General features: G+C 41.0%; 1 protein-coding gene across 2 annotated transcripts in view; it reads right to left on the bottom strand.

Moving 5' to 3' along the window:
• Positions 1-25,210, bottom strand: part of ano2b (anoctamin 2b) — a 116,395-nt gene that overhangs the window by 9,781 nt on the left and 81,404 nt on the right. For both annotated transcript variants that reach the window (XM_015954959.3, XM_015954967.3), the window contains 9 exons: positions 17,191-17,265; positions 16,791-16,992; positions 14,264-14,375; positions 14,092-14,149; positions 13,891-13,991; positions 10,254-10,393; positions 4,596-4,748; positions 2,620-2,672; positions 607-785 (listed from right to left, as the gene is read on the bottom strand). In XM_015954959.3, the coding sequence (XP_015810445.3) occupies positions 607-785; positions 2,620-2,672; positions 4,596-4,748; positions 10,254-10,393; positions 13,891-13,991; positions 14,092-14,149; positions 14,264-14,375; positions 16,791-16,992; positions 17,191-17,265 (1,073 nt within the window). The remainder of the gene's footprint in view (positions 1-606; positions 786-2,619; positions 2,673-4,595; positions 4,749-10,253; positions 10,394-13,890; positions 13,992-14,091; positions 14,150-14,263; positions 14,376-16,790; positions 16,993-17,190; positions 17,266-25,210) is intronic.

The following is a 25,210-nucleotide window of genomic DNA, read 5'->3' as shown; positions in this document are numbered from 1 at the left end:
CAGGGGGTAGGAAAGAGAGGTATTCACAGGTAGTTTCTGCTCGTTGAGCAACAATAGACAGTTACAGCTTATAAGATTGACTCTCCCATATTCCGGTCAGAATTGACACAGCTCTTCGGATGGGAAGCAAAATGTCTTCAAGAAACCAAAGAGGCCCAGTTGCCTCATTTGAACTGTTTTGGATTACCATGACCTGAATGACTGAGAACCTTGACCAGCATAAAACCTTAAGAGGACACACATCTTGGTCTGGTTTCAGGTTTAAGCTGAATTTTTTAAATTGAAATAAGATGCAATAAAATGCCAAAAATAATGACTACACATGTCTACAGCACTATTAGACACTTATTTATACAGTTAATCAGAAAAAAAAAGAGTTATGAGTGTCTTGCCTTGCCTTGAAATCCATGATTAGTGACTAAGCTGAGCTTATTGAATTTATTGAGTCCAGGCTTAATTGGTTACACAATTCATGCTTAGCAGACGCAGATTCATCCTGGATAAGTGCATGCTCACGGCTCCCTTAAATAGACCCCGCCACCAGTCAGATTCACTACGGATAGTACTATTTATGTATTATGGCTAGCATATCTGTCATGTACTTACCGGCAGAAAGTGATATCTCCCGCCTGCGAGTTGAGCGGTGCTTTGCCAGGTTTAAACTCAGAAACATTAAAATAGGACAGCGTGTGGTTAATAAAGCCATCCATGGTCCCTGTTGGGCTGAACATGTACTGGTAGACGAGCCGAGGGACGAAGTCTGATGTGAAGGAGATCACAAAGGCCTACAGAGAAAACGAGAAAGGGTGAAATACCCTTCTTTCAGAGGGAGACATAAAAATACATGAGGTGTCTAAATGATGTTAAAATAAATGACAAAAAAATAAGTCATCACATGTATCAAAAATTGCAGTTTTACAATCAACCATTTGAAGGTGTGTTGAAATGTGAGTCAGTCTCTTGTTATTATTCTGAATGCTATGAAGTCAACCTGAATGGGGCCCAATTCAGTCCCAATCCAAGTTTGTGTTATGGTTGCAAATCATGTGTTCATTGTACAACCAGACTAAAGGCTGAGCTTGAGAACGGAGTTGCTCACATGCATTGATGGAGACGTTTTCCATTCTGACTTGTCCATCAGCTAGGGAGGAGAGGGTGCTCACTGCAGAACCACAAAGGCAGAGCTGCACCAGAGTCAGCCCCGTCCATTCACACAAACTCAGGCCAGCCCATTGACTTCTGTTTTTGTTTTTAACTTTATCGCAAACTAACCTGACCCATAAGAAGTTCATAATTGTTAATACTATGTTCTATGTTCCAATTAAGCAAGCTAAATATAATTAGCTACATGACAAAGCCTGAATATACCCTGAAATGAAAAGGTTGCTTTCAGCAAATCTCTGTGGTCGTCACCTCGTCATTTCTGTCCACAAATAAAACGCTTACTGCGCATCTCTGTACTTCTTCATTCACAGGTGAACAAACACCACTAAACAGTAATTTCTGACTTTTTCCGCGAGACGTTCTTCAATCTGTCCTGTGTCTGCCACTTAATATCTTTGACGGGGCCATGGCGGTGCTGTTGACGGATTTAAAGGAAGTGTCGATCTGACAAACTTGCAGTCTCCGTCACTTTTGACTGTTCAGGAGGAGAACTGCAGCAGAGCAGGTTTTGATAAATCACTGAGCTCTGAAGGTTTGTCACTCAAATGTGGATCATCTAACTTTACAGAAAAAGTAAACTATTTTATTTATTTATTTTTTTGCTTCTCACTGAAGAATTACATGATTATAGATTTTCAGAGTAACAGGTGCGTGATGCTACAGAGAATCTTAATAAAACTTGTACTGCATTTATTTCTTCCTTGCTTTTCTTTCTAAGAGTGTGAAGTAACATTTAAAGTTAACTGACAAACAAAAACAGACAAAAAAAGGGGAAGCTCTGTCCCTCTTTCATGCTTATGAACCACTGTGGTTGTTCCAGTATGTGAGTTCAATCTTTCATTTTTTAAATTATATAAACTCCTTTTGTTGTTTGAGATCATTGAAAAATCTCTTCACTATTAAAAGTAAATGAAGAGAGATTTAGTGGAGTGCCTGAAGACAACCCCCTGGCAAACCTTTTCTGACTCTATAGCTTGACATCACCAAATTTGTGTTTGTGTGCCGTTCAGATATGATATAATATGTTTTAATATAAAAAAATGAATTTAATGTGACTTATTCTTGTACATTTATGACAAACACATGAAAAATCATGTTTTTTTTCCTGACTTCTAAAAATAATTCATATTTCAACCAAAAGTTTTTGATCGTTTAAACTGAAGAAGCTTTCTTGAGAACAAAAGTGAAACATCTGAAAAACACAAAGTCCAACCACCTTCAGTTTGGATGACCTACTGTAAATATACACCATCATTGCCAAATCTGACCTGGAGACTGGATTCATCAGTTAAACACTAATTACATTAAAAGGCATTTAAAACTATTATAGGAACAGTCCAAATCCTCATGGAGTGCCTTCAAACAGCCACATCGTGTTTTTACTTTGTAGTATTTTAGGTTTTATTTTTACAAACTGCAAGTCAGTCACATGTGGAACATTGTGTGAATACTTACATTTATGATGACGGATAATTTGCCCATTCCACTCAGTATGTTGTACCATATGCCTTTTGTAAGAAGGAACATTAACACGGAGAAGGGAAATAAAAATAGAGTTCCGTTAGAATTCAAAATTACATGACAAAATAAATGTTTTTTAGTCAGGAGACTAAATACTTGAAAATACAGCTACATGAGAAAAATGGAGGCTGCCCAAAGAGGTGAGCTTGGTTCATAACAATACATTAAGGTGTATTTATTGAACTGTGTTTCCTTTGCTCTGCCATCTTTACGTTCACTGACTTTTTTAAGTTTCACAAGAAGACTTCTAAGTTGGGTCTTTTAACATTGTAAACGTTTGTATCATTGAGAATGTATTTAAAAATAAGTGCAAGTTTTTTAAGCCGAATATAGAAAAATTGTGAGACATTTTTGTCAGTTAAATAGGTTTGGAGTCAAAATATATTAAAGCTGCAATGGCAAATCTGGAAAACAAGCAATGTTTAAACACAAACGGAATTCGCACCCCTACTGTCGGCTATCATACATAGGTCACGTCCTTCTGATATGGGAACGCACATTTCCACAGTAAACAAGATAGCACGAAACATCAGTAACATGTTTTGTAACAGTAACTTTCATTTTTTTTATAACTTGTAATTCTCGTTTTGCAACCCGTAACATTTGACACGTAAAATGAGACCTTTATTTTGTAACTTGCAGAAAACAATCAATGTACAAGTTTTGAACCACAACTCTCAAAACATACATCTCAGTCTACAGTTACAAAATTTAAGTCTATAGTTACAAAACTCAAGTCTACAAGTACAAAATATTTTGTCTCAATTCTAGCTTCCATCCCAAAGAACCAATGACTGACTTTGTCCACCAGCCAATCACGAGTCTTGGATTCCTGTCCAAGACAATTCTTGTTGGGTTAGGGTTAGGGTCACAGTTACAAAACATGTTAGAAGTTACAAAATTTGGTACAATTTTAATGTAATATTGTCCCAATGCTAGTTTCATAGTTTTCTAGGTCAAAACATCTTTTGTTGTCCGTGACCGGTGTTTTATATTTTTTTTGGGACTCTGGTAGTTTGTCGTAAAGTTGAAGTGGTAGCAGCCGGCTGTTTCACCTCCTGTTATTACTGAGCGGAAAACCTTTCACAAGTGTGCAAGTGTGTAATGAATTGAGGACCCAGGTAAATGTGGTGGTTCGTTGAGACCAACAACCAGATAGACCAATAGTTGGTGTCGGACCGAGCCGTGTTATTGGCTGAGGTTTTTAGACAATGTGAGAGAACCACTTTTTTTCTTTTTATTTATTTTTTTAAATCTTCCACAATATATTCATAGCTATACCATGTTAGAACATTGTTGAGAGACATGAAAAAAAATTAAGCTGATTGTTTTGCAGATTTGCCATTGTAGCTTTAACTCACAGGTGAAAATCTGCCTTACTGCTTAAAGCTGAGGAAACCAAATTGGTACGTTTTCAGCGTGATTAAGAGATTGGAGAATATAAAATGTTTGACTTTGGGAGTACGTTTGTGTAGATTCTGAGTCATCCAGGGCAGTATAATCTGAAAGTTTAGTTAGAAAAAACTGGACTACCCTTGTTTTACTTGAAGATGTTTTGCATCTAATCCAAGAAGCTTCTTCACTTCAAAACAGTGAACAGATGGGCCTGTTAGGATCATCAGCACCAACGACACAAATAGAGCTAAACAGAAGGAGAGGCCAGGGACTCGTGTGACCTTGATGGCCTCACTAGTAATAACAAGGTGCCCTTTCAGCAAGTCTGTTTCAGACCACACCTGATCAGCCTCCTAACCCAAGTTTTCGACCTGAAGAAGCTTCTTGGATGAGAGGCAAAACATCTTCAAGGAAATCAAAAAAAGTTCAATTGTTTCTAACTAAACCTTCACGTTTATTATGGGAGTAAAAATACAAACACATATATGTTATCCACATGAGGTGGATCAGCTTACCGATGTCCTTAGCCCGTACAGCGACCGGCCGGCGTAGCTCGGTAACAAACTTCTTGGCGTCTAGTCGGATCTCAATGACATTGTTCAACAGGGCAAAGAGTGGGGCGAGAGGGAAAGAAGCAACGAAGAGCGACACAAACCCAAACTGGATTACTGCAGAGAGGCAAAGGAAAAAAAATTACAACAAATGAGTATTTAGTCCTGGTTTTAATTTTCTTGGTACTTGAGTTTGTTATTTTTACAAGTGGGAAACAAAAAAATGACATTAAAGAACACAACATGGGCATCACAGCATCTATTCTTTATTTGGGTTAATCTGAACATATCAATAAAGTTAGAGCAGTTAGAGTCAAATGCAACAGACATCAACACTTAGAACTTCAGTCAGTCTGAGAAATGTTTTTTTTTCTTCTATAAAAAGTACAAGATAACCATATTAGTTTAACGTAACAGGACATAATAAAAATGATTCCCTACTGGTTGACCCAGTGCCAAAGGTCAGTGCGTAAAACAGTACAAAACGATCTATCTCAGCTTCTACAGGCTTCAGTTAGCAGGTTAAGGTTTAAAGTTCAAAACAGGGAAAATAGAAAATGGCTGAACAAGTCTGGCTTGACTGGAGGAGTTCCAGGGAAAAAAACTCTTCTCTCTAAAACCCACCTGGCAGCACATCTTAGGTAAGTAAGACAGTTTCCTCTGGGCAAATGGCACCAAAATAAAGATGTTTAAATCCAAAACAATTTATCAACACAAACAGGTCTAACTGTCAGCACGATGGTGGAGGACTGATGGTTTGGGATCTGAGGTCACTGAATCCACCATGGACCCCTCTGTAGACAAAAGTATTCAAGGGTCTAATGTGAGCCCATGTGTCATGATAGCTTGGACCAATTATCCCAAACACAGCAGCAGAACAATTATTCAAGAGAGCATCGAGGTCGTGCATTGGTCCTGTCTAAAGCCTGATTCATGCTTCTCCGTTTGCGTCAGTGCGGAGACACGCAACACCATTATCTGTCCTTGCGGGCCTGCCGGAGAGCTCCGCAAGGAAGGACGGAGTCGAGCTCTCTTTTCTAAACATCCGTCTGTCGAGACGGACAACGCAAGCTTGTGATTGGTCAGGACGCTGCTGTTGTTTACAGCGCCGCCATTGCAAAGAGAGCCGAGGATAACAAGCGGCAGACACGGAGAAGCTTGAAGAATACCTCGCGAAAAAACTCTAAAAATATGAACGTTTAATTCTCCCGTGACTGGAGGAGTGAAAAGATGCACATCAAGCGTTTATTTGTGGACGGAAATGACAGGAAACGTGGGTTTAGAGGTGGGGAGCGCATGAAGAGGTGGGAGAATGAGAGACATATATGTCCGTGTTAAAAGTCTCTTATATACACAAAAAACACAATATAAACACACTATCTTGGACCGATACATGACAGGATACCACAGAACAGCGCTACGCCCTCTGTTGTCCTGCCGGGCAATTACTTTGCAACACTCTCCAGGAGACGGAGAAGTATGAAAACAAAACACTTCCGTCAATCCGTGCGTGTCTGTCCCTTGCGGAGCTTACGGAGAAGCATGAACCAGGCTTAAGTCCAGACTTTAGTCTCATTCAAAGGCTGAGGTGGGACCTTAATACAGCTGAGCAGAAACAAATATCTAGTGTGTGTTGTAGAATAACTGCAGAGCTAATGTAAAGACAAGATCGCTGTGATTGTATTCGTATAAGAACTCCTAAGACTGACATGGGGTTGACTTTGTGTACAACTGTATGTTTATCTAAACTATGGATGAGAATAAAGCAACAAATGTTTAAAACACTATAGTTTAGAGCATAAGTGGGAAAACATGACTGACCTAAGGCCACTGGGAAACAAGTTGATTAATGATAAGTTCACCTGCATCTTAAGAATGAGAAAAGGGAAACTTGAGAAAGACACTGCCGTTTGGCTGACTGCGGCTGATGCATCGCTCTGATCACAGCAGTGGAACTTTAGCAGTGTGGGAACGGGGATTTCTAGCGAGCCGGAGACTGACGGCTTCACCCCGGGACACCACGCCGAGACAAAGAGCGGCCAGGAAAAAAATACGACAGCGGGTCAGCGAGCGCTATGGGGCAGGCTCAGAATAACCTCAGCGTCTACCTGAGCCGAGGTCGACGGGTCCGGCCTAGTCGCACAAAGGAGGACCTACACACACCTTTACACAAGCACCGGAGCTCACACACACTCTACACAAGAACAGACGGGCATGTATAGAAGTGAAGGTGTTTACTCCGGTTCAGCTCACACAGCCGAGTGTGGGTGTGGAGGAGTATTTGCATGTAGAGCCCAGACATTTCTGACATTCTGCCCGGTAGCAATTTCCCTCCCACCCCTTTTGTCTTTACTTAGACCATAAAACATCAAATCTGAGATTAAAGCTGTAAAAACTGAATTTACCCAATCTGACCTTTTTTTTAAATTTCACGCTAAGTTTTCTCTTCACATCTCATAGTCCTAAAACTGATTTCTGATCATGAGAAACATTATTTCTTGCAAGCTGACTAGAGCTATATGACAGACAAAACAAATTGTGTTTATCGATTTGTCAGGTTTTAAGAGCAGGATAAAAGCAAAGCTGAGTCCTACTAACTTTGAACACACCGCACAGTAATTTAATACATTTTAAAACGTGTTAATAATTAAGCACGGATACCAGTCTTCCTAGGAGTGAATGTCCCAGTAGGTCCGTTGTCAGGTCGGACCTTGTAATGGTCAGAAACATTACAAAAACCCAAGAGCTCCATCTCAGACTCCGCATAGGTCTGTTCACAGGTTAAAGTTTAAAGTTCATGACAGAACAACAAGAAAAAGACGAGCTTCCAGGAAAAGCCTATTTTCCCATTAAAGCATATATAGATGAAGTTGAAATGTGGTCTTCTGGACAGACGACACCCATCTTGACTCTCAACGGGGAAGGCTGTTGTTGGATTAGTGTTGATAAGAGAGCAGAAAACATCTCAGCTAGTAGAAGCTAACCGTTAGCATTTGCAACTCCACCACACAGCAGAACTCCTCCAGGCTTGTGTTTATTTGTGGAGATTAATAGTCCACATTGGAGAGCAAACAGAGTCAGTGGTAAGCCTGAATTATACTTCTCCATCAGCTCCATGAGGGAGAAACACGCACACATGGAAGGAGACGATATGCCCTCACACTTCTCCGTCTCCTGGGGAGTGTAACAAAGCAATTCCCCGCCAGCACAGCAGAGGGCGTAGAGCTGTTCTATGGCATCCTGTCATGTATACGGTCCAAGACGGTGTGTTTACATTGTGTTTATATTTTTTTGTGTGTATTTTAGAATTTTTAACACCGACAAATTTGCCCCTCATTCTCCTCCCCCTCTTCATGCGCTCGCCACCTCTAAACCCACATTTATCGTCATTTCCGTTCACGAATAAAACGCTGCTGTGCAACTTTTCACTCCTCCGGTCAATAAAAACATCCATATATATTTTTTTAGTTTTTCCCCGAGGTATTCTTCAAGCTGCTCTGTGTCTGCCGCTAGATATCCTTGGCTCTCTTTATGTTTTTGAGGGCGCAGTGACAGCACTGTGGATGACAGCAGCGTCCTGACTGATCCCAAGCCTGCATTCTCCGTCTTGACGGATGGACGTTTCGAAAAGAGAGCTTGACTCTGTCCGTTATTGCGAGCCTGTCGGAGAGCCCTTGAAAGAATGGATAATGGAATTGCGTGCGTCTGTCCCGACACAGACGGAGTTTAAATTAGGCTGTAGAGTTGCGTTGCTGTTAGCCAATCTGAGGTGAGATGTCTAGGAAGTAAGACTCCAAATCCTGCTGTCTGCTGCCCCTTTCTCCAGCTGAATTCTACGTTCTCAAACAGGAATTTGTAGCTTTTTTCCCCAAAGAGCAACTTACAATGCATGCATTCTTTCTAGAAACCATTGCAAATTTATTGAAAATGTGAAAAAGCTTGACCTTTAACTCCTCTGAATATCAGAACGTTCTAGACTCATTTATGGGTCCATGTATCTGACAGCTGTAGATTAGACTAAATTGGGCCCCAAAAGAAGACAGTGAGTTTACACTCGTCAGCAGGGGCGGCGTTAGGCCCGGCTACTTGGGCTGAAGCCCCGGATCTTTCATGATAAGCCCCGGATCTAAATCGCGGAAGTAACATGCAGTACCAAAGTCCAACAGAGAGAGCGCAGCTGGCAGTAGTTTGTAAAGTCCCATTTAGTCACACAGGTGTGTGGTGAAATTTATTCTCCGCATTTGACCCATCCCCTGGGTCAAAATAGCTCGGGGAACTATATGGTGGTTTAACCCCCCAATCCAACCCTTTAATTGCTGAGTGTCAAGCAGGGAGGCATTGGGTCCCATTTTTCTCCAAGTCTTTGGTATGACCCGACCAGGAGTCGAACCCCTGATCTCCCGATCTCAGGGCGGACACTCTACCACTAGGCCACTCAGTCGGTATACAGCCTTCTTGAGCCTCCACCACTGAAGAGAAGCCCTTCAGCAGCTGACTTCTTCTACAGTCTCTGTCTGAAACGCATGAGTGAAGATGGACATAAGGACGTTTTTTAGACCAAAAGTACAACGACAGAACCCCAGCTCTGATGAGACTGGTGTTGACTCAGGTTTGTGAGTCTTATTTGAAAATATTTGTTGTGCTGCTGGTTTGCCTAAAGTTAGCTTACTATCAGGTAAACACTAACAGGAACAATACTCTGCCCTGAATATGCTTAATATGTAGCTTCAGATTAAACATTATGTGGTACAAGATATATATATATATATATATATATATATATATATATATATATATATATATATATATATATATGATGTTGACTAGTGCGTGTCACGTGTGTGCGCGCATGCGTGTGTGCGCGCGCGCGTGAGTGCGCGCGCGCGCGTGTGCGCGCGTGTGTTAAGCCCCGGATCTTCTTCAGTCCTATATCCGCCCCTGCTCGTCAGTAAATCTGCAACAGAACAGCTGAAAAGAATGAATCAGGACCGACACAAAAGATCCTCACTATTTCTGCTGAGAAATCATAAGAACTAAATAATTCTATTTCTAACTGTTTCCTCAAGTGGGCGTTGTTTTTCATAAATACACTTAGACGTACTGTTTTAGGTTCAGTGTTTATAACCATATAATTAAATACTGCCAAGCCTTCTCCCCGTGAAACAAAGGCAACTCCCACTGGTGAAAAGGGTGTCACAGACAATAAATCTAATTCCAGATAATGTGTCAGTTGAAGGTAATGCTAAAAGTGTTTTAGATGTTTTTTTTTCTCCAAACAAACCGAATGGACTAATTATTCATGAAGGGATGCAAAGCTTTGGTGTGCCTCTTGCATCACACTTGTTTACATATCCTGGTTTCTGACTGACGTGAACAAATTGGGATCTTGTATACAAAGTGGGTCTCAGCAACAGGACATAAATAGAGATCTTTTAGGGATATGTATCCGTTTCCCTGATCTTCTCCCTCACAGATGTTGCCATTTACTTTGTGGAATGAATCTAAACAACAGGACAACAGGGTTTGGAAGAGTGGGTGATGTCTACACATAAACACAGAGCATCCTGAATGCACTTGCTCAGGCTAAGTGTACATGTTTACACGTGAGTGAGGCACACTCACTCATCTCCATGTATTCTGGTGTGAGGCCTTCAAATGGAGCCAGAGCATAGTCCAGGTTCCACTGATGTGGCTTCTCCTCATCCCTCTCTTTTGGGGTGGACTTCTTGTCCCTCAGAGAACGGAAAAGCTTCTTCAACTTCCTGTTGAGACCGAAATTGAGAAAGCTGATCAAAACAGGGTAAAACTTATTTATAAGTATATATATATATATATATATATGTTTGTTTATGAACAATACCCTTATTTTACTCAGGGGTTGGAAATCATTTTTGAACAACTCTTTCAACTCAGAAAGTCAGAAATTCCAAACCAACCCTGACCTCAAAGTCCATTTGCCATGATCCGTGTTACAAGCCGTGTCAAGTACCGGGGTTGTGCTGGGGTGCTGCAGCTCACACACCTGACTCCACACCTCTGTGATCTCTCTACCTCAGAGGTCAAAACTTATTGTTCCTTTCACACCAAATTGAGTTTCTCAGACCATTATCTCTATGACAGCTCCATTCTGCAGCTCCTCCAGTCCTCAATAGTAACCTGCCTGTCTGTATATGTGTCTCAGGCTGATTTTATTCTCTTTGTCCTAATTATTTTTACTATTACGTGCATGGGTTCTTAGAATGAAATGGATATCTACTATTTTTTATCTTTTATGTGTAGACATTTGTGCCTTCAAGCAGAGTTAACCAATGAAATGTCGTTCTGCGTGATGACAATCAATAATTCTTACATTACTCTTCAAGGCTCTGGTTTGCTTCTGTCCAACTCCTAAATCTCTCCTTTTCTCAACCTACTACCAGCATCACAATAGCACAGCCATCCTTGAACTTCTTTACCATAAGATCATCTTCTTTCTTCATTCTATTCATTTTCTACGACATTTCTCACCCCACTGCTCCCTTGTCTTCTCAGATCCTGCAAATCCCCATTTTGGCTCTCCTGGTGCTTGAACATTCGTTTTGTAAAATAAACCTTTACCATTTATTACCTACATTCTCCTGAATGTTTCTGCATGAAAGTTCAAGGAATGATCCTCACACATGACACCAATATGGCTGCCCATATATTGATGTTCTTTCCTGATGCTTTTTGTGGTGAGAAGCGGCTTCGTTGCTGCCCCTCGTGACATCAGAATGTTCTATAAGTCTTTTTTAAAAAGTCCCAATTTTTCGTGTCACAAACAGGGGAAGTAGAATAAAACCACCTCTCACACGCAAGAGTGAGCTGCTGCTGGAGGAGCAGTGGAAGAACAGCTCCCCCGTCCTCACTTTCACAGACATTAGGGAGATGTTTTGTGCAAACCCCGCTCCCACAGCGTTCGTTCGGCTGTGTTCAAAAGGGCCAGCCTTTTGAACGGCTCTTTGAGGTAAACAGCTGTCAAATGAATGGCTCCCTTCAAAGAGATAAAAGTCCCATTGCTACTCTTCTCCAAGCCCCTCCCAGATAGCAGAGCTTCTCAGCTCATAGTAGCCTGAATAGGGGATGGGTGGACATGGCCAGCTCCTGCTTGTTTTCTTAAATTGACAGAGCCATGGAACGGCTCTTTCTGGAAAACAGTCAAAAAAAAGTCATAACATATCCCCTCTACATGTGCTGCAGATGACTTTACACCTGCCTGCTGCTAATCCGTACAGGTTCTGCTCTGTTGAGGACCTGTGAATCAACATGTTTTTCTTTGGATGAGCATTGTAAAAACACACTATCACGAGGATGAGTTTGGTTTTTACTGTACAGCAGCGAGCGTTTCAATGGAAAACCATCAGCATAACAACCGGCGGCTGAGTGACAGTAAAGAAACGGGTTTAAAGACACCGGATGGCGTGTTAAAGTGAAAACAGATCTCTGACTGCCTCGGGGAGACCCAGAGAGGCTTTACAAGTGTGAATCTAGAAGAAAACAAGTTTGGATTGGAGCAGTTCTATTAGTCAGTACAGTTCATGTGCATGTGGGTTGTACCTGCGTCTGTGTGGTGCTTATTAAAAAGTGTTAAAAAGCATGTGTGTATTATGCAATAATGGATTTGACATTTTTCATACAGCGAGAAGCAGATCTCTGCCCTGGCCCTTTCTGCTTTTTTCTCTCCTTTGGTTGCAATTACTTTGATTTAAATGTAGCAGAACACTTTCCAAGGCCTCTGACAAACATTTGGGGTGAGAGGTTAATGTTCCAGATCATGGAACGTTTGTTTATTTTTACTATTACGCTTTGATCTTGTCATCTTTTAAACATTTTCACATAAATGTGAGAAGTTTGAAGAAGTGATGAAGCGTTTCCTGTGACTTCTGGCACGCGTCTTTAACTCAAGTAGTTGGGGCTCCACTCTTATGTAACAACATGAATGTGTAGTCCATGAAAGCAGTGGTAGAAACTATAATTGATGACTGTATCTTTACTGAACCCTACATGGTCCTTTTCTTTCAGTAATTCACCAGCAGGCGGCTGTTTTGTACCAACTGTTTGTTTTGCTCTTCTTGTGCTTGAATGACGTGAATCCTCTCTGGGAGGATGTTCAGGCCCAGTTCACCAGGCCCAGAGAGAGTACACCTCTCTTGTCTTCTCTCTGTTGAGCATACAGCTCCTAGTAACCGGTTGTTCCGGAACCAAGACAAAGCCAACATCCTACTGGAGATGCTTTGACAGATGGAACACATCTTAGAGCTGTGGCCCAAAGAAGCTCACAAATATTAACTCTCCTATCATCAACATACAAATAGCAGGTATCTTTGTTTGAAAATGACATTGGGCAAGTTAAACACTAGATACTCAAAAGAAAACTCAATTTTCTACGTGATTCATCATTCGCATGAGCAGGTGTGGAAGTAAATGTCTCTCAAATGGCAAAACACATTTTTTTTTGTCAATTATATTGTTTTAATATTTAAAATAGAGGGAAAATCACAACTGAAATACAAATTTGGTTGATTGCACGGTCCTGAGCGGTTCATTTTTCACGTGTTCACCGAGAGGTCTTTAGCTTTTGACCTTTCGCGCAGCTTTGATGAAGCCTTCATCTCAAAACCACACCCTGGTCAGCAATATATGACCAATATTTCACAGGCTTCTTCCAGGTGTGAAAACCTTTAAGTTAATGGGTGTGAAACTGATCTATTGGTGGAATGTGACACAGCTCTCTGTTCCTCATACTAGGAAACTAATCAAAGAGGCCAGGAGGTTAATCTGTCCTTAAAGCCACAGCAACACGAGGCCTGAAGGCAGACAATGTGTGAAAGTGGTTATAAACACTGTATGCATGGTGGCGCAGTGGTTAGCACTGTTGCCTCGCAGCACGAAGGTCGCAGGTTCGAAACTCGGCTGCGGCCTTTCTGCGTGGAGTTGCGTGCTCTCCCCATGCATGCGTGGGATTCCTCCGGGTACTCCGGTTTCCCCCACAGATCACAACATGCCCTATAGGTTATAAATTGTAAGTCGCTTTGGATAAAAGCGTCTGCTAAATAAATAAACATAAACATAAACACACCTGACCTCTGACCAAAGGGGACTGCTTGTAAAAACTGAGCTATGATTAGACAAGAGGGAGTGAATCTTACAGGTGTCAAGCTATTCAGTCACCAAATAAAGAATATGTTGTATTTTCAAACATCAAATAAAAACGATCAAATAAAGAAAGCATTCAACTTACGGGATGCCGATCTCAAAGATGTTATTCTGGATCAGCTGCTTACCCAGCATGATGATGCTGAGCTGAATACACAACTCGATGAGGCAGCCTCCTGGAGCGCACTGAAGGAGACACGAGTGCTTAAACCTCACACACTCACAGTCACTTTTGTATGTACTCAGTGTAATAAACAGAAAGCTTAATGACAGAAAGAAAACAAACCTCTTCCATTCGATAATTGTTAAAGACGTATGTGTAACTTCCAGGTCGACCTGCAAACCTGCAGAGTTTTTTATTTAGTAACACAACAAGGCTGAAAATAGAGCTTTTTCTCAGCTAATTGCAGGCTCCCATAACACACACCTGTAGACAAACACACATGAATGAAGCTTACCGTCCTTTGAAGAAAGCCACGTAAAAAATAGGAGCGTATGCATTCATAAACTTCAGTAAGAAGGCTTTCAGGATGAGGCGCTCTTCATAGTCTGTTTCTGTTTTGGGAATCTCTGAAAAATATTAGAATTAAAATATACTTTATTTTACCTTTGTGATGTTAGAGGACTACAAACAGGGCTGCAGAGAAAAATATAAGACATTAGGGAAATGTAAGTGTGCTGGGATGAATTTAGGCACCAAAACTTTCCTTTTCTTCTCTGTCCCACACACACTACCACATCTACACGTGAACTCCATCTTCCATTTTTTCCTTCATTTCAGTGGTTTTGAATATAGATGTAAATGTGGGTGAAACCTCTAAGGATGGCTGATGGGGCAGCTGGTGCATGAACGCATCAAAGTTTTATCAGAGGATTCAGCAAGAAGCAGAAAGACTCTTTTCCCCGTGTACAAAGATGCAAACACACAAATTATTAAGTGTAAAATAAATGTTTAACAAGAAACCTGGAATGGTGAGTGTGTTTGCATTTCGTTAACATGCGTTTGAAATGCACTAGGAAAACAAACAGTGGAGAGTTTGATGACTCTAGTCTACATTTTTGGTCAAAGCTTTAGAGAATGACCCAGATAATAACACAGTTTTCTGTCTTGGTTTTTATGAAGGTAGTTTGCCTAGTTTGGAGGTAGAGCTGGGCGAGTTGGCCTAAAGTCAACATCACGGTATACTGACGAGTTCACCTCGAACATGATTAATACATGTATGCACAAAACAAAGGTTGTCCACAAGATGGGGCTGCCACTTGTATCATGTTGAGTCACATTGTCATGTGACTTGATGCTGCAGCTTCTTAAAGAGACATGAACTTTGCCAACCATGTTTTTACTACCACATGTGTTGACAAGGGAAAAATAATACCGGTTAGAGTTAGACATTTCAATTACGGTAAACGTTTGATTATCGCTCAGCCCTCACTGGAGGTTTAACCTGAACATTATGTCACCATCTTGGAAGATACACATCTGTGGTTTTTGCAGGATGGATGATGACAGATAGTTAAACACGGGAACCAGAGGAAGTGCGCTGTAAAATAATCAACATGTGTAGCCTCTCGGGGGTAGTTCAGAAAGAGGAGAATCTAGCAGACTGTCAAGCTCTATGCTAAAAGGAAAGTGAAGCCATTGTTCAGGTCAGGAAACTGTGGATCAGATCTTCACCCTCACCAAGTTGCTGAAAAGGTCATGAGGGTTTGAATGTGCAGTCCACAGATGTTTTGTGTACATGAAGAATGCTAATAGCCTCGCCTTTGAAGAATTTTACGAGGAGCTCTCAAGGAAAATGAGTTGCTTCAGTGTGTTTATGTTCTTCTTGGTTCATCGCTGACTAAATCAGGAGAATGACTTTCTCCAAACGTTAAACCACATTTCTTAACTGAATTAAAAAAAACCAGAGCGCTCTCTGAGTGGGTGTGAGTCTTTGCTTGAAGCAGAGAAGTTCAGGTATCAAGAAGTCCTATTTGTGAGTGATGGTGGGATAGGATGAGAGATCTATTTGTGCCTTATCACCAGTATTGAGGATGATCCCATCCCTTTGGTAAAGAGCAGCAGAAAGTAATGCTTGCATTTTAATGGTCAATCTACGTTCTAACCGACACCTATGGCCATGAATAAAAAGTGCTTGGATGAGGATATTTGGGAATCTGGTCAGGGTGCTTTCAAGGCACGTCATATTGGGAAAGCACCTTGTAGGAGATCCAATACTTGCTGGAAAGATGTTACACCCCTTTTTGGCAAGGAAGGTCTCAGGACCACCCCTAAAATGTGTTGATGAGGAGCCAACTGTCTGGGTCTCCCTAAAAGACCTGTTGCCTTAAACAACGGTTGCTGTTTTATAAATCTGTAACTTTTACTGTAATGTGGGAAAGTGTCATTTTAGCTGGCTAAGCCAGTGCCTCGTCCTATAGAGCCCCGGGCCATTTGAGCTGACCAATACTCAGGATTAGCCGATCGCATTAGACATCGGTTTATGTACAGATGCCAATCACAGAGTGTGCAAGAGCGTTCGAGCATGCACCAAGACATATGACCTTTGGTGACGTTTCTTGTGGACAAGTAAGCCTTTAAAATACATATTTGAATGAACCGCAAAACATGAAAATAATAATTGTAAAATAATTAGTTTCAGCTCTGCTGGCCAGCTAGCAGTGCATGTTCACAAACGAGTGGCGTTGCTTTTGGCCGTAAACACGGAAGTGGTGAAAACAGCTTAAGGTGCAATACATTTGCCATCAGATAAAAGAGACTCTGGATTTCTACTTCAACACATTCAAACAGGGTACTGAGACTCTGTTCTGACTCATTACTACTACCCAAAAATAAGGCAAATTATAAACCAGCATTAACATACATTGTAGTGCTCTTAAGTCCCATTGAAAAATGTACACAGTTTTGTTTGCTTGTTTGCTTAGTAACTGTTAAATGTTAGTGTTACAGATGCAAAACTGAAGTGATGGCGTGCTTTTCTGTACCTAGCTCAGTCAGCCTCAGGGCCACATAACCGTAGATTTCATCAAGGATCAGGATGACCACAAGGTTGATGATGACCGCAGTAGCCGTTACCGTCACACGAACATTGGACTTGATCTCTGGGTCAGGGTTCATTGCCATCAAGGCTGATATTGTGATGCGGTAGATGATTACACTAAAAACTGCCGAACACGTCAACCCAAACTGGTAAAGAAAGAGAACACAGGGGAGATGAGTTAACCTTTATTCAGCCCCGCTGTCCAAAAAAATGACATAAATGGATGGAGGCAGGCCCCTGACGGATTCATTAACTTTGATGGTTGACCTTTTTATTTAACATGATTTCATCTTTGGATGCTGAGAAAGTAGTTACTATGAAGTAAAACATCAATCTGTACTTGCCATAAACAGGATAGAGGAAATATTCACAAGATATCCAGGAAGACGGTCCTTCCAGGTCAACTTCTCAATGGTAACCTAAAAGAAGGAACAAGGTGGAAACAGACGTGAAGAGAGGGAAGATTCTACATGACTTAAAACAATATTCACCATCATTGACTGATTTGTTATAAAAACATCAGCTAGTAAAAAAGAATGTTACACTTTGGTTAAGGAAGTGAGTCTCAGAACTTTGGAAACCAGCTTACAGGCAAAAACAAAAACAAAAAAAAAACTCAGAGGTATGAGATGGTTACTGGTTTAAATGTTCCTAAACTGATTATTACAGTTAGCAGTTATATTAACAAACCACAGAAAACTTTGTGAATGTCTTAGAGTTGCAGCAACTGAAACAAAGAGGCAGAAGTGATATTCCTGCAGGTTTTAATGCCTCCAAGAAGACCAGATCTGTAGAGTCATTTTATTTAAATTTGTGTTCTCATCTACATCTGCACAATGTGAGGGAAAAAATGATGTGAAGAAAGAAAACAGAGATATGGCTGATTGTCTGTAGCTGCCTTCAGTGTTAAATGCTTATGTTAAGTCAGCCAATGTTTAGTTTACAAGTTTTACTTTGGTTGCTTTTTACACCACCTCCTTAAAAACCACTTATACTGTTTGAAGACCATTGTAAATAACATAAAAATGTTATTTATATCAATGTGTGTGTGTATATATATATATATATATATATATATATATATATATATATATATATATATATATATAGTATATATATTGTATTTTATGTTTTTTTTTATGTTTTATGTTTTTTCAGCCCCTGACAGGCCAAAAAAAACAACATATTTAATGCTGGTTGCATCATGTTTTCACCCTGCAGACTACAACTAGAACTTAATGAATCATTCCTTTGTTTTCACCATCTGGGAATGACGTCATTCAATGAAAGGATAAAAGCAAGAATGGTCATAAACAATCTGTAAGGATTTTACATATCCATGATATCGTTGTTAGCAGTGACAAAGTTTCTTCTGATGCAAAGTTATTATATTGTTTCTTCCTTATTCTGCTAAATCTCAAATGTGCATTATTGACATTTGTAAGTCTTCATCATTATTCATTATGGACAATATAAGACTTGGATTAAAACACTAACTTTGTTGTAAAATGACTCCAAGAATTGAACATTTTAACTTGGAGGCTGACATATTTCTTTAAAACTCTTAGCTCGTTCTGTGTTTTGGTTCATAATCATCTTCTTTTTTCTTATTTAACACAGTGTAGTAATTAGATGTTGTTTTACCTTTGGCTGACATGTTTCGGCCGGAATTACTACACTGTGTTAACTAAGAAAAAAGAAGATGGCGTTGTTACGATCCAGGCTGTCTAGGAGGCCTGGGGTAACAATTGAGGATGCATGTTCTCGTGATAAAATTAACAAAACAACATTTATTTACATTAATATAACACAAAACACAGTTTATATAAAAAAATACACATCAGCAGCAACTCTATTATTTCCACTCTTTGTCTCGCTCTTCCTCTTCATCCTCCTCTTTCTCTTTCTTGCCCTCCTCCTCATCCCCCACCTTGCATACGCACCCGACCTTGACCTCTCACATGAATTCTTCTATCCATTGTCACACGTTCTCATTCCCACCTTCAACAACCTGTTGTCAATCAATGACATTTGTGCTCTTGTTATGGGTAAATGTGTGCCACTTGTGTTTACCTTTATGGATGACATGATGTACGTTAGAGTGCAGAATGTGTTATAAGAATGAGAATGCGTTTAGAGTTTTGCTAAACCGTGTGAGATTGTTTACGGTTTTGACAACAGGCTCAACAGTTAGCTTAATGAGTTCAAGCAACTGAGAACTTTCTTCAGTCAATGGATTTTAGTGTTTTAGCAATTGAGAAAAACTGTAAACTCAGAGGGAGAAACATGAGAATCAAGCTTCAGCTAACTGCTAGAGCAACCGCCCCATCTAGTGGACACGTTAGAGTTGTACAAGAATCCTAGATGAAAACACAAATTAACAAATGTCTTCCAGTGATTAGTAAATGCTCTAGTTTTATAAAAATAAGAAACATACATGTTAAACCTAGTTATCCAGCATTTTTGAGGTATTTATTTCTTGCAAAACAGCAACAACTGTGCAAAGGTCTGGTTTGGACATCCAGCAGAGGTGGTCTGGACAGACTGACTCAATATAGACATGATCTGCATGTCCATGCAACGGTGACTGTTTGCAGAGACAGTCACGCAGTAGCCGCTTCTGTCTTCTGACACTTCTGCCGTTTAATATTAGAAACATGATGCTGAGAGTATTTCCTTTATTCTGCAGACAGTTACTCAATAGACTCAATGTGATAGAAACATATTTTGTTACCACCAACAAAAACAACAACAGGTAAGTACGATTCTTTGAAAATATTATTCAGGTGGATATTCAGGCACAGATCTCATTATTCAGGTACAGGAACACATTTCATACAATGCACTAAAAATATGCAGGATGGAATAAAAGAGACAAGGTTAAACTATTCTACAATGTGTGTGTGTGTGTGTGTGTGTGTGTGTGTGTGTGTGTGTGTGTGTGTGTGTGTGTGTGTGTGTGTGTGTGTGTGTGTGTGTGTGTGTGTGTGTGTGTGTGTGTGTGTGTGTGTGTGTGTGTGTGTGTGTGTGTTTGGCGAGGACGGCCATCAGCAGGGGAGGTAGTATATGGGTCAGTTGTTATATTTGGCTTTTTTAGTCCATTGAGGAAGGACAACCCCTGATGACAGACACCAAGTGACACTTTTTATTTCTCGTTGTCAGTCTCTCTGTTCATCCACCATCTTATCTGTCTCTCTCACATTCAGGAAGTAAGGCCAATATAGACAAATCAAGTTTTTAATTAATTCAATCATGATTTAACTGCATTAATAAATGAAAACACTCGAACCTGCAGGAAAGCAAACACGATATTTGACCCTGCTTTCGATATGTTGCTGTGTGATCGGGGCTTTAGGAAGATAGCTGAGGGAAGTCCTTTTCTCAGATGGATCCCATTTCTGAATTATTGGGGCATCTGAGAAAATAATGCTTCAAGAAGAAAAGGTACCAACCAGTACCCAGAGCTGAGATAGTTAGGAAGATGAGTGAGGAGAGAGAGAGAGAGAGAGAGAGAGAGAGAGAGAGAGAGAGAGAGAGAGAGAGAGAGAGAATGATAAAGAAAGAGAGAGATAAAGAAACCCTATGAAGCAGGTGGACAAACAAAAACTCCCAATGATTGATTATGGAGGAGGGGCTGCCATCAGGCTAGATGATGATTGTTGATGTAACATACGGAATGCTCGCAACCAGAGAAAAAGCTGACAAATAATCTAAAAAGACAAAAGCAGCTCATTTGGTGAAGACACTACAACACTTGGGTCCCTCTCAGGATATCTAGTGGTATGCAGTATTGCATATTTTGGTATCGATCCTAAGGTAAAAGAAAATACAGGCCAGTATCGCTTACACCGATACTGATACTTTTCAATAAATCAGATGGATGAGTCATTGAATTGCTAAATATTTGTAAATTTTTACACACAGGTAGGCTAGAAAAATCAATAGTAATCCCATGTTTTCAATAGTACGCAGATTGTTGGAAAAGTGGACTGCACAAAATGGGCATAGGTGCTCACTCAACTTTGAATCCAATTGGGTTTTGTAGGGTGAGGGACCCATCCAATATGGCGGCAAAGTGGTTACGCTTGCCAGATGCCGCCTCTACGTAAGCATGATCTCTATGGTTTGCCGGGGGGGGGGGGGGGGGGGGGGGGTGGAGATCGGGTGGGGGGGGGGGGGGGTGGAGATCGGGTGGGGGGGTGGTGGTGGGGGGGGGGTAGGAGATCAAAGTGTGCCTGCTCTGAGCTGACACAGGAGCAGTGAGTCCAGCGACTTCGCTGTTTTCTTTTTGCCCAAGAGCGGGACTTAAAGTAAAGAATCAATTTTACTAGTCTAGTATTGATCCAATAAAGATGCTGACTTGGTATTGATACTATGGATATCTGGATCGATCCACCCACCACTAGCCACCAGGAGAAAGCCACCCACCACGTCCTACTATGTTGGATTGTTGTTTGCTAAAGCACGAACATTTACAGTCATCCGGGCATTTCAGTTAAAGTTTTTGACTTTTTTGTTTCAAGTGTTACAATCACAAATCCTAAATGAGAAGTTGTTAAATTCTATGTGTTCAGGAGTGAAAATGGTAACGTCTGTTCCTACTGAATAGATTATTGTTATCTTTTCCTCTTGCCTTCACTTTTAATGGACATCAGCTTTAACCTGAAATCCATCTCCAGCAGCATGGAAATGTCTTGCTTTAGCTATTCTACAATCAAATGATAAAACTGACTCAAGGTTTTTTAGGGTCTATTTAGAGAACCTCCGGCTTTCAGTACAAATGAACAATTTAAAAACTTGCCAGCATCAGTTAGCTTAGTCCCACATTTTAAAGATCTTTTCTCATATTAAAGTAAATCCCATTTCAGTGCATCAGGTAGCAAATCTAACGGTTCAAGAGTGTGTGAGAGGGAGAGTTGTGTGTCGCCATAGTGATGGTCACTAATCTTACCCCTGGCTTCCTGCCCAGCATGCATCACTCCCACTCAGCCTCTCTCTCTCTCTCTCTCTGCTTTTCTTCAAACCTCCACTTCATCAAGCTGCTCAGCCTTTTTGTTCATTGTCTTCATTATTTTATTTCATTATTTAAATAAAAAAAGTGTTGTCTCTTGTTCATCCATTAAGCATGATATATTTAAAATTTCCCAAGCAAATAAATACAACTCTGGTTTGAATATCTGAACCAAAAGGTATATTCTGATTGACTCAAAACTACAAATGTGCATGTTGGATTAAGCTAAATAAAAATGTTTGCACAAAATTAAATGTAGCTGTAATAAATAACTGAATCCTATTGGCTGCATGTGAATGTAACACAACACTAAAGAAATTATTTGTAATGTTTTTAAAGAGCAAGTTGCCCCTAAATCAACCGTTTTTGCTGAAAAACTGAATAAATGAGTGTTGAATAGTGCCGTAGAAATCCCTAACCCTAACTCTAACCCAATATTTTGTCATTTTCAGTGCATCTTATTTCAAATAGAAATATTCTGCCTAAAACGGTCAGTGTAGCGCCCTCTTCAGCTTGAATTTGAAACAGCCACATCAGTCATCACCGCTATTGGCTAAACTGGTATTGTCTACGTTAGCCAGTAGTTCTGACAGGGCTGCACTGCACTGCTGAGCCTTAGCCCCGCCTCTGGCTGCCCCGGCCACTCACAAGCCGATACGAAACGATACGGCTCAGAGTCGTTTCCCAGGCAGTCCTTCCTTATGGTGCATTTTTCAAACAGGAAGTGTGGGTGGTGTAAGACTTGTTTAAAGAGCTGCAAAATCAAGGAAAAAGTCAATAATATTTCATGAATATTGAAATCATTAATTAGGTTACTTAGCGAGTTGGGAATGAATTTGTGGTGCGGCTCATCAACATAAGAGCTCAGTTGCAGTGTCACACACACGCACACACACACACACGCGCACACACACACACACACACACACACACACACTGATGGGGACGATTTCCCTTCTGACGTCTCCGTTACCTAGGAGTGTTGCAAAGCCAGGACAACAGAGGGTGTAGCACTTCTCTGGTGTTATCCTGCCCCCATTGCGGTCCAAGTATGTGTATTTACACTTGTGTCTTTGTTACAGTATTGTATTTATATATTTCAGAGACTTATAATTAAATCAAACTTTATTTATAAGGCACTTTTCATACGGTTGATGCACCTCAAAGTACCTTACAGATGAAAATGACCCGACAGCACCCACATCCCCCACCACCATTACACACACACACACACACACACACACACACACACACACACACACACACACACACACACACACACACACACACATTGTGACAATGGGCTTTTTAAATTTAAACACAAACAGATTTGTCCCTCATTCCCCTCCACCCCTTCATGCAGTCACAACCTCTTACCCATAAAATGATCATGATTTTTGACCACGAATAAAAAGTTAGCTGCATTTCTTTTTAATCCTTCATTCACTGGTGTATATTGATCAGACCTTTTCTGCGAGATGTTTGATTCATTCCATGACTGCTGCTAGATAGTTTGGGTGCTTGTTTTATTCTTGAGGGGAGGAACGGCGGTGCTGTAGATTAATTTAAAGGATGCGGCATCCGGACCAATCACAGGTTTGTGTTCTCCAACACTTTCGATGGACAGTTTCATTGTGTTTGTGTGCAGATGGAGAAGTATAAATCAGGCTTTATTCATCATATGCAAAGGATTTGCCTCTGATTGGCTGACACCATCGACATTAGAATTATGGACATCGCCTTTCCATAGACTCTAATATCACTTTTTTGAGGCATTTTGACCGTGTCACAGGTTCCGTCAAGCCCAGACAATTCCATAAAAGGGAAGAGAGGAGCTGAGGGTGGGGCTGTAAGGCTGGGATCAACTGACGACACCCGGTCGAACTAGCTACAAGCTAATCTGAAGCTAACCCAAAGCTAACGCGGAGGTGGGAGCTAAGCTAACGGAGGTAGCAACCTAGCTACAACCGGAGTTAACTGTGCACAACACCAGAGCTTCTGAGTCAGAGATACGCCGGGCTGACCGCTGGGTAAAATCGGGTGGAAAGGTTTCCATCCCAGAGCTCCACCAGCCGGCAGCCCGCGCAGCAGACAGAAGCCGCGATCAGACAGAGATGCGCCGAGCTTCAGGGAGACCCAGCCGGCAGCCAGCGCAGCAGACAGAAGCTGCGATCAGACAGAAATGAGCCGAGCTGCAGGGAGAAACAGCCAGCAGCCCGGCGCATCAAACAGAAGCTGCGAAGCCAGGGGAGAAACGGGTGGAAAACTTCTGTCTCCCGAGAGCTCCACAAGGCGATAGTCGGAACCCAGCTCCACCAACATGTTATATTTCAACCCATTTTCTAAAATGCAGCATTGTGTTAAATGCACTGGGTTTTACCCTATTACATTTAAATTTCATGGTTAAACAGTACATGTTAAAATCTAAGCTCAGCTCAGCAGTGACCTGAAATACATAAATATAATTTTACTTACCGAAAAAAATGAGGTGGAGACTTGGACGCTCTATTAGTGCAATTAATGCCACAGCAAGTCATTTTGTCCAACAATTGCAATAAAAATATCCAAAAAAGAATACACAAACACAGAGACTCAAAATCCAGGAGCAGTTTCCAAGCCAGACCGAGGCTCTACTGAGGCCTTTCCACGGAGCTAGCTCTGTGGTCACGTGCGTCTGAGGTGGTGGTCACGTGCGTCTGATGCTCATTAATTATACAGAATTTTAGGCTTTTAATACACTTAAACAGAAGAGTGAGAAAAAAATTCACCCCCCTCAGAGTTGTCATGAGTGTAAACTAGATCATTTAAACCAAAAACATGTTTTGGTACCAGGCTGTAAACATGTTTATTTCTTCTGTGAAATTGGTATTTTTAACATGGGAGTCAATGAGGATTTGCTCGCTTCTGACACCAGCCCCCAGCGGATGAGAGTGGAACTGCAATTTTTGGTACTTCCGGGTTCGACTCAATTTTAGAGCTCCGGTGTGGGGGCTTGGCTGACACCAACAAGATTCTACCACTGACCACATGATTTCCAGTGTTGATATTTTATCTTCTCAAATCACACAAGCCTAGAGGAGTTCTGCCATGTGGTGGAGTTGCAAATGCTAACTGTTAGCCTCTGCTAGCCGAGACATGCTCTGCTCTCTCCAGGATGCTAAATCAACAACAGTGTTCCCTGTTGTGAGCCAAGATGGGTGAGTCCATGAATGCTAATTTACAGTATGACGTAAATCCGAGAGGCTTTTTCTGACCCGAGCGTTTCCTCGTCTATTTTCTATCGCCGGCTAACACAGGAAATGTTGCATAAAGACTATTTTCACATTCAGCCTGCATGTTAAGCTCAGAGTGATC

This window comes from Nothobranchius furzeri, chromosome 1 (genome assembly GCF_043380555.1).
Source record: "Nothobranchius furzeri strain GRZ-AD chromosome 1, NfurGRZ-RIMD1, whole genome shotgun sequence".
NCBI lineage: Eukaryota > Metazoa > Chordata > Actinopteri > Cyprinodontiformes > Nothobranchiidae > Nothobranchius > Nothobranchius furzeri.
Note: the sequence above shows the minus strand (reverse complement) of the source record. Positions and strands in the feature narration are given on the sequence as shown.